The sequence below is a fragment of the Typha latifolia genome, chromosome 3 (genome assembly GCF_019914945.1).
Source record: "Typha latifolia isolate L0001 chromosome 3, TyphaL0001v2, whole genome shotgun sequence".
Taxonomy (NCBI): domain Eukaryota; kingdom Viridiplantae; phylum Streptophyta; class Magnoliopsida; order Poales; family Typhaceae; genus Typha; species Typha latifolia.
Window position 1 is genome coordinate 16,413,078 of NC_133088.1, and position 9,659 is coordinate 16,422,736.

At 35.7% G+C, this 9,659-nt stretch overlaps 1 protein-coding gene across 1 annotated transcript; it reads left to right on the forward strand.

The window, feature by feature from the left end:
• Nucleotides 1-1,888: 1,888 nt before the first annotated feature.
• LOC140784905 (probable serine acetyltransferase 2) lies at nucleotides 1,889-9,023 on the forward strand. The gene is made up of 10 exons (XM_073132512.1): nucleotides 1,889-2,321; nucleotides 2,890-3,087; nucleotides 3,213-3,272; nucleotides 3,539-3,634; nucleotides 3,747-3,771; nucleotides 5,211-5,305; nucleotides 6,516-6,682; nucleotides 7,363-7,436; nucleotides 7,545-7,604; nucleotides 8,610-9,023. The coding sequence occupies exons 1-10, from the start codon at nucleotides 2,070-2,072 to the stop codon at nucleotides 8,636-8,638; spliced, it is 1,056 nt and encodes a 351-aa protein (XP_072988613.1). The 5' UTR covers nucleotides 1,889-2,069; the 3' UTR covers nucleotides 8,639-9,023.
• Nucleotides 9,024-9,659: the final 636 nt, after the last annotated feature.

Genomic DNA, 9,659 nt, shown 5'->3' on the forward strand with positions numbered 1-9,659 from the left:
TAATTCGTCTCTCTCACTCCTTAGTTGTCACGTGCGCCGCATGTGACCTCGGGCTAATGTTGGCCCGGCCCGGCCCAACCCAGCCCAAATTATTAATTTTTTTTATCAGTCACGAGCCCAAAGACTATATATGAGCCGGACAAAGAGCAAACCCTCTTTAGATACAGAGATATTTAGATTCTATCGAGCTTTTTAGCTGTCTAGTCTAGATTTCAAGTCACATGTGTTGTCGAACAAGTGTTCTGAACCAAATACCCATCGATATTTGCTCCGAACTGTTGCACTGCTGAGCTATTCCTCCAAACTAATCGCACTACCGAGTCATCAACTGAATCGAGCCAAACCACTAAAACACCAAATAATTTTTTCATAATATTATTTGAGATTAGAGTTGAACTCATGTCCTCCTACCAACTCTACTAGAGTTGAGTGTAGCCCAAGTTATTTTACTAATACCTTGTTAATATTCTATGGATGATCCCATATTTGATAATATAGCCTCTTTCCTTCCTTTATTTTTTATTTTATTTTATATTAGCCTGTTAAAAAATACACATTCTATATATATATATATATACGAAGAGCGTTTTGTAGCTTTCTATAAGTAGGAATGAACAATCCCGCATTTGCTGCTAAATCCACTCGATGTGATTAGCCTCGCACTGTTTGGGACAGACGTGACGAATCTAATTGTTGAATGGATGTCGGCACTTTATCCTGCCTAGGCCCAACTACGATTTGGCCTTTTCCTCTAATGCCTGGTCCACTTGGTAATTCTTAATTACAATCAAATTGCTAATCCAAAGTTTTCATTACGAATTTTACTCAGTTTGACTGCACTATTCACTTCCAAACCCATCTGGGGTTTCTTTGTAGATCTAAACGAAAAAAACCCAACCTAAAAAATATAATATATAATTCAATCTTCCCTTATTTTCCTTGTCATCAAAAGTTTGTGTTCAAATTTTAATTAATTAGTGGATGTTAAGATGCTGCGTATGCCATTATCTTGTCACTTAGGAAGATTATGTGTATGATATCTATAAATTAAAAGTTAATCTTTATGTATATGTAACTAAATGTTTCTTCGACATTCTGAAGAGTGTTACACAAAATTTCCAGATGCACTTACTGTATTTGATAATATATTAGTATTAGCGATAACAATCTTATTTCAAAGAGTTCTAAAAAAATCAGATCGTTAATATATATAAAAAAATTAAATAAACTTATAGATTACAAAATATAAAATTATCTATAGTTGAGTTTAATGTTGGACATTATTTCTTTCAAATTAATTCACCTCCACCGATTGCTTTTAAAACGGTGGACGTTGGCCTCCCAAGATACAACGACTGTCTTACACTCGAAAGGAATCAGCTATTCGAATACCTTGTCGAACTTAAACAGTGCTGTTAATTGGTTGAATATGAAATAGTGCATCTCTTCACAATATAACTGTTAATTGGAATGTTAATATAGTTATTTATTTATATTTATTAACTTTAATAATAATTCTTAGGAATAATCTATTAATATCAATCATAATAATATTTCTGAAGGAGCACATTATGTAAAAATTATGAAAAAATATGTGTCATTGTTGAACAGAATTAATTGGCATAAACAAAAGTTTAAGAGAACATTATGAATGGGAGAGATGAAAGGGTCATATCTATAAAAAGCTTTTTGGCTTTTTGCATGAGATCCCAGCCAACCACGGATGCGACCTATCAATTGATGATTTCTTTCTATTGAGTAGTCAACAAGAGTCCACTACTCGGACGGCCGTCGGACCCATCGGGACTCGGGAGGGATAGAATCGTAGTTATCTCTATCTTCGGGGGCTCTATTGTAAGAGTAGGCGTTTTCAGTTTCCCGCAGCCGCTCTTTTTTATTGTCAGTTGTCCCGAGGGCTGAGCCGCGAGGAGAGGCGACGATTCGACCTCGTCAGTGCCCTTCTCCTCCGCCTCTCCTTTCAATCCCTAGGATTTAGGAAGAGGAAAGGAAACCCTAACCTTAATTTCGAATTCTTTTTCTCGTTACCCGGTGGGAGATTTGTTGTTTGTATGATGTCTTGCGGATGCGTTGTTATCCATGAGATGGAGGAAGGGGAGGAGGTGAAATCTAAGCACTCTGTCGGGGATGATGCTACTAAGAGTAGCGGTAGTTGGTGTTCGAGGCCACGGAAGTGCCGCTCCGAGAGCATCTTTCCCATCTACGTGATGGAAAATTCGAAGCCAAATTCGATGTCAAGGACGATCCTTGATTCGGTTGGAGATCCTATTTGGGAGGCCGTGAAGGAGGAAGCGAAGTCCGAGGTCGAAATTACTCCTTTCTTCATGCCTTGGCTCTTTGCTTTTTTTTCTTATATCCAGTAGAACAAAGAGCAAAAAATCCTAACAGGAAGCTGTCGAGTGAAATTGTTAAAATTTTGATTTTAGGGCTAGCCGGCTAGGAAGTTATTTTGCATGTAAAAGAACTACTTTGACCTGGTCGAGAAGGTTGCTGAGTTTCTTTTTGCAAGTCAAGTGATAAAAGTTCAACAATAGGTGAAACTAAAGGGCTGGACTTTATTAGGTCTGTGGTGGGGCATTAAATTCTGGATACTTTGTGCATCATTAAAAAGCCCTATGATTATTGGAAGAGTTACCTGGGACCAGTGTTTACTGTTTAGTGTCCTCTCAATTTTATTTTCCGTGAACTTTCCTTTTATCTAAGAGAAATTCACAAAGTATATAGCGAAAAATGGGATTCTACTAAATTTTATATTTCTTGACTCCTTGCTCATGATTCCTACAACTGGGAGGTGTCCTGCTATAGTGCTATATTATAAAATTTTCTTTCCTATCGACTTGTTCCTCATCAACATATATGCGTGTCATGCAGGCTGAGAAGGAGCCAGTTTTGAGTAGCTTCTTATATGCCAGTGTATTATCTCATGACTGTTTGGAGCGGGCATTGGGTTTTGTACTAGCCAATAGGCTCCAGAATCCAACATTGTTAGCAACTCAACTTATGGACATCTTTGATGATGTTATGATGAATAACAGGGGTATTCAACGCTCAATTCGCCTAGATGCTCAGGTGATTCCATCACCATACTTCCAAGGCATCTGAGATTCACCTTTGGCTATTTATATATTAGTAAAAGACCATGCAACTCTTGAAGGGATTTATTTAAAGCTTGGTAATTTGATTTTCTGATGTAGGCCTTCAAGGACAGGGATCCTGCTTGTGCACAGTATAGTTGGGCATTGTTGTACCTGAAGGTATGTGCCGGAAGATTAGATGAATCCCCATATTTAGTTATCTAGAGTCTGGTGATATTCCTAGCATACTTGGATATCTTTTGTTTGTACTTTTTAGTTCATGCCCTTTTAGGTTTTCTCCATTGGCTGGGGGATAAGGCATATACTGTTATCCCTTCATCTATATTATCAGGGGCATTTTCTGCTGCTGGTTCTGCTGATGTATCTCTATTTTGTTTATTTTAATTTAGTATAATGAGATTGAATGCTGTGTGGAATTCTTTCAGGGTTACCATTCTTTGCAGTCTTATCGAATAGCGCATGTATTATGGAATCAAGGACGTAAAGTTTTAGCCTTGGCACTGCAAAGTCGAATTAGCGAGGTGATATTGGTTTCACAATTGTTAGTTTTCTTCAATAAGCTGTATGTTTAGCAAATATCATCTCTCCTATAATTTTTAATGACAACCATTTTATCTATATTCCCATTCTTAGGTTTTTGCTGTGGATATACACCCAGGTATCGACCCTCACCTAATTTTATGCATTTCTGAAGGAGTTCTCTCTCGACTGTGTTCCTTTTTTTTCCTTTCGATTTTCAGTAATATCTTGTGTTCTGAAATTGCTGTTATCAAATATTGGGAACTCTTAGGTTTGAATAAAGAGACTATCTATAAGTCTGCAGCACCTGATGGGCAAGATCATAGTAACTTATTACAGAGCATAAAATGTCGGATGCAAAACTGTCAGCTTCTGGAATTCATTTTGAGGCTTCTAATTTTATTTTGCACAGCTGTTCTTCTCTGAACCAGATGCTGTTTTTACATGTGGTGAAAATTTCAATCATCAATATTGTTTGTGTATTCATCTGTGGCACACTACAAATAAGTAAACTTTGTCTATACTCATTCAAGCATTTTAGGTTGTTGCTTGTATCTATTTGCTTGAATATTTCTTCCGCAAAATACTTCAACTGGTTATTGGTTAGGTCATTAGGTGGCTAACATCAAGGATTGTCGTGCTGGTCAGCTTGAAAACTTGACATCATATTGAGTATTCAAATATGGTGATATTCAAAATTGATTTGTATGTTTTACATGAATTGTTGAAAGCATTTGTCCTTGTTCAATGTTTGGGTAGTTGTTATTAGTGCTCTGTGAAGTCATTTGTAGAATATATTGAAAATTAAATGATTGCATGTAACACCTGCCATGTTACATCATCTTGATCTATATTATACTTGTCCAAAGATATCTGACTTGCATTTTTGCCATAAAATGTTCTGCATCTACGTGTGCCATGCTCTCCTAGGTGTATAATAGTATACTTTAAAGACCAAGGAGGTCAACCAACATTAAAAAACAGATAGCAGACAGTTGAAGATTGAAGATTCATAATACACAGATATTATCCATGATCTGTAGAAGACTGCAAAGTCAGGTGGCGCCTACCTGGGAAAGCACCAAAGAAAGGAGATAGATAGATCTGGAGGAAAGCTACTCCTACCTAATAATGAGATAGAAGTCTTAGCTTAATCTAGATGAAAGATGAAGTGAGCTAGTTATTGTCTTGTATAGAGTTCTTGTAGGCATTTAAAGGATTTATTGAGGAGTAGTGGCATGGGTCCAATGCTTGACATTAATTTCATGGTATTTGAATGTATGATAATTATGAGGAGCAAGATATAATATATATTCACTAACATACCTAATACCTCATGTCGTGAGATAGGCCCACTGTTGCACACCTTGCAAATCTCACTCGATAAGGAGAGATAATAACAAGGGCTTATAATCACATCCTGTTAATTAGCTTTAGGAACAGGATGCCAATTTCTTTATTCTATTGCTATTCCTGTTGTTGTTAAGCTTTTGTTGTTTTACATGCTTAGTCGTAAGGTCTGATGCTGTACTATATGCATAGATCAATGCTTATGCTCTTCTGTTATAATATTGACAGCTGCAAGCATAGGAGAGGGCATATTATTGGACCATGGGACAGGTTTAGTGATTGGTGAAACTGCTGTTGTTGGAAACTGGGTCTCTCTTATGCAGGCAAGTGTAGACATATCATTTTTCACAGTTTATATTTTTGTCATTTCATTTTCTATCTTCAAGCTCTTTCACTTTGCAGCAGATGATGCTCTTCTTGTTGTCTGTTGGTAGGGACTGAGCAAATTTACTCCATCAGTTAGTTTTATATCACTAAGAATTTGGAATTCTACATTTCTATCTGCATGGGAAACAATAGAACTATCATAATGGCTGGAAAGTTAAGCTCTTATTTATATATAGTTACCAATAGTGCAGGCTGTTTGCCAAATTGCTTCAGTACAAAATATATTGCAACTTTTGGGATTCTTTATTTCCCTCTGCAGTACTTAGATAATTTCATTTCACCTTTTCAGAGTGAATACTTTATTTGTCCAAGGGATTTAGACAATTTCCGATGACTCATTATGTTTATTCGAACAACAATTCTTTTCTTCTAATGCAGCTAGTTCCACTAACTTCTACAAAGGGAATAGAGCAACTGTTTGTAAAGATTCCTAGCATGGATTGCCTCTACTAGGCATGTCAATGGGTACACCTGTCATGTATTGTGTAAGGACCTTCTTGGGAATGATGCAGATGCCAGAAAGTGTTGTGATACTCTCTTGTGCCACCTCTAGCTGCCCATTGTCGTCCAGGTGCCAACTGGTGTGGCTCTTTGTCAACCCCTTGCCTACAAGTCTACAACTTTATGTTTTCTAAAATATCCCATCGTTGTTCACATGATTGCGGTCCTCTATGGGCATTTGCCAAATCTCAATATACAGAGAAACTTAAATTATAGTGGGCCATTGAGAGGCTGTTTTAAGATTCACAGTTGAAAATATTTTAAGTGGGATATCAGTTCATCAGCACCTCCACCAAGGAGGGTGATCTGGTGGATGTGAGGGCCCATGGCAGGGAGTGTGTTTACCTACAGTTTGAGATAAAGATGGACAGTATGTGATGCTTCAGATATCAAGTTAACATCCTCCCAATGACACCGAGATACGAGAGAGAGTTTTATCTAAGTTACACATCTAGCTGGTGACGATTTACATTACATGCGTTCTTAGTATTATGTACTATTCTCCTAATTATCTCTTTTTTTAAAAAAATTGTATTTGAACATTGGTCATGTATTTATTCATTTAAAGGACATTGAATTTCATAGATGCCTTACCTTGTCAATAACAAAGACCATCATTTTACAAGTATAAAAATTTGTTCACAGGGTGTTACTCTAGGAGGCACAGGAAAGGAACATGGAGATCGCCACCCTAAAATAGGTCAAGGTGCTCTTATTGGAGCTGGTGCAACAATACTTGGTAACATAGTTGTAGGTGAAGGTGCTATGATTGCTGCTGGTTCCCTAGTACTAAAGGATGTACCTCCTCACAGGTTGGAACTTAGAAGTACTCAATTTTAGTACCTTCCACTTTAAATTGCTCTTGTTGGCTTATTTATCATGAATTATTTTTAAGCCCCTAGAAGTTGTTTTCTGTTGCATTTTAATGAAAAAAGAACAGTGGTGACGTGACTTAAAATAAGATGGTCATGCAAGGAATGATAATACTTATTGGCAGGCCTGGCAAGGTTTAGAATTTAATAACATGATCTTTTTCATGGTCTACAGTGAGTATTCAACTTCAGTAGCACTTTTTCATTCCCATCTATCCATTTCAGCAATGCTGATAAAAAGGGAGTTTTAGGTGTTGGAATACTTTTAAAGTAGATTCTTAGTTTCTCCTTGAGAAAGAAGATTGCTGAAAGGAGGTTCTTTGAAAATTCGTTTGGTTTTAAATCCTAAAGCAAGATTTATTTCTAAAATAAATTTTGTTGGCCATATTTTGATTCCATGTTCCACAATTATTAATGTTTGGTCCTCAGTTTAACGGAATATATTGAATTTACAATTTTTACGGAAATGACCGAGACTGAAGCATTGCGTGCTTAACTGCACTCTTCCCTTTGTCATGATAAGCAAGTGTTGGAATATTATTGCTCCTTTTATTCTGTGATGAGCATCATGAGTGGTGTAGCATTAATTATCTGATTGATTTTCTTTTTGTAATTTATAGCATGGCCATGGGAAATCCAGCCAAAGTAGTTGGATTTGTAGAAGATGAGGAGCCCTCTTTAACAATGAAGCACGGTAAGTAAAATGTGTAGATGTTGATCAAATTCTGGGATCTACTTGAAATGTTATTAGCTCGGTTATAATTTTTTAATATAATGGTTATTTTTTTCCAATTGATTACAGATGCTAATAAAGATTATTTTGAGCATATAGCTATCAGTTTCACAGATGAGAGGTCTAATGGTAAGTATTTCCTTCCTGCATCGAAAATTCTGGAGGATCTATAGTTAGTTTTAACCACTTTTTGGTGCTGTTCATTTTATCTTGTTTATGCAACTTTTCTTGTGACGTGGTATTTATGAAAAATTAATTAAGAAATTTAGAGGAGAATCTAGTCTTTTGAATTTTTTTTTCAGTGAATTTTTTGTAATGAAAAACAAATTAAAAAGAGATAAGGAACTAACGGCCAGAGGTCTGTAGGAGGCTTTTATTTATCATTTTCTTCCATTTTTTGGAGATAAAATGAGAAATGGCAAGAGCTCGAGATAATCAACTTCAAAGCTATTAGTTGATATCCCAACAAGCCACCTAGAAGATTTTCTAAGGTTGATTCCGTAAGTCCTTAGTTCTAGATCTGCAGTAGAAATCTGGTAAACCTCATCTGTGTCACAAAGTAAACCATTGGAGAAAGATATTTTTTTATCTATGTTAGGAAAATCATGGGCACAGCTTTTTCTGCTAAATATATGACCTTTCTTGTTGTTCTACCATTTTTCAATGGAATGGAATAGATATGAACCCTTCCTTTTTTTTGAGAAATAGGGATGGACCCTTAAATTATACAAATAGAAGGAAAAAGTTTACAAGAGGGAAGAGATTTTAGAGATTGTACAGCTGATTAACTTCATGAAAAGGAAGAGAGAATTTTGAGGGGAAAAACATCCCTGCTCTTCCAAAGTTAAATAAATTTAATTGAAAATCCTGTCGTTGTCGAGGCTTGTTTCTTGAAGATCCTTGCATTCCTTGTAGATATTTGATTTTACGACTACTTTTTGGTAGATTATTCTTCAGCTGTAATTCCATGCTGATCATATACATTGCACTTAAAATTTTTTCTTATTCAGATAATTGGTAATATTGGTATTGTTCATATGTTAAATTAGAGAATTAAGCTATGAAGTAGAAGTATGAGTATATGCTTGACTAGTATCTGCTATATCAAATGAATATCAGTAATTGATATTGCAGGGTGTGGTTATGCTGAAAAGAGATGTTAAGTTGGAGTAAAAATGAAGTTGGCAGAGCTCGCTTCTGAGAAGATCAACTTGTCTACTTCTCAGCTACATATTACTGCTTAAATCACAGACGGAGATTGTTCTGGAATAGCTTAATGTCAGCAGCTGCTCGTCGATAAGATTTGGGCTCCCTATACTTAAATGGGATAATTGGGGCTGCTTTCTTGTCTCCTTATTGGTGCTTGTTTTTGTGCCTACCAAATAATTCAATTATTTATGTTCTCGATTAATCAATGTTGTTGTTGATAGAAATGTTGGAACACCGTATTATGTCTATTTAAATCCTGAGATGGGACGAATGGCTCCTTTTTGTACCCATTGCAAAAATTAGTGTAATTATACATATCTAGTAGATCTTTTGGTTGCATATGATTGTATTACAGTTTATGGTTCTTGTTGTTACTGTTAATTATTAAGTTCTGAGTTCTGATATATGAATGCAGTTACATAATTACTGAGCTTTCTTGCTGGATATCATCCTTCACAAAGATGCAAGCAGGTCAACTATATTACATCCTTGTTACTAAAAGTTTAAAAAATAATATATACAAATAGTCTGCTATTTGCAACATATATATATATATATATATATATATATATATATCAGGTTTTACTATTAATAAATTTAGGCGCTTGAAACTGAATGTATTCATTTTTATAATACATACATATTTTTTTATAATAAAATTCACATAAATTTACTCAACAGATGCACATCAATATGCGCAAAAGTCTTTATTATTTTAATCTTTTTTTTAGTGCCATCGAATATCCCCCTTGTTTCCTGACGAAGCTTTTGTCATTAATCCTACATCTTTTACTGTGGGTCAGGGAGAAATAGGACGCGTCGTAAACAAGGTCAACCTTCTTTCTTAAGCCAGTCACGTGGGACGCTGTTGACTATTTTGTACTTCCAATGCTAGATGAGCTCGGGATCAATTTTGTTAGCTGTTATTAAAAGTTAATTTTAGCATGACGAGGTCATTGAAAGATGGCAAGCAAT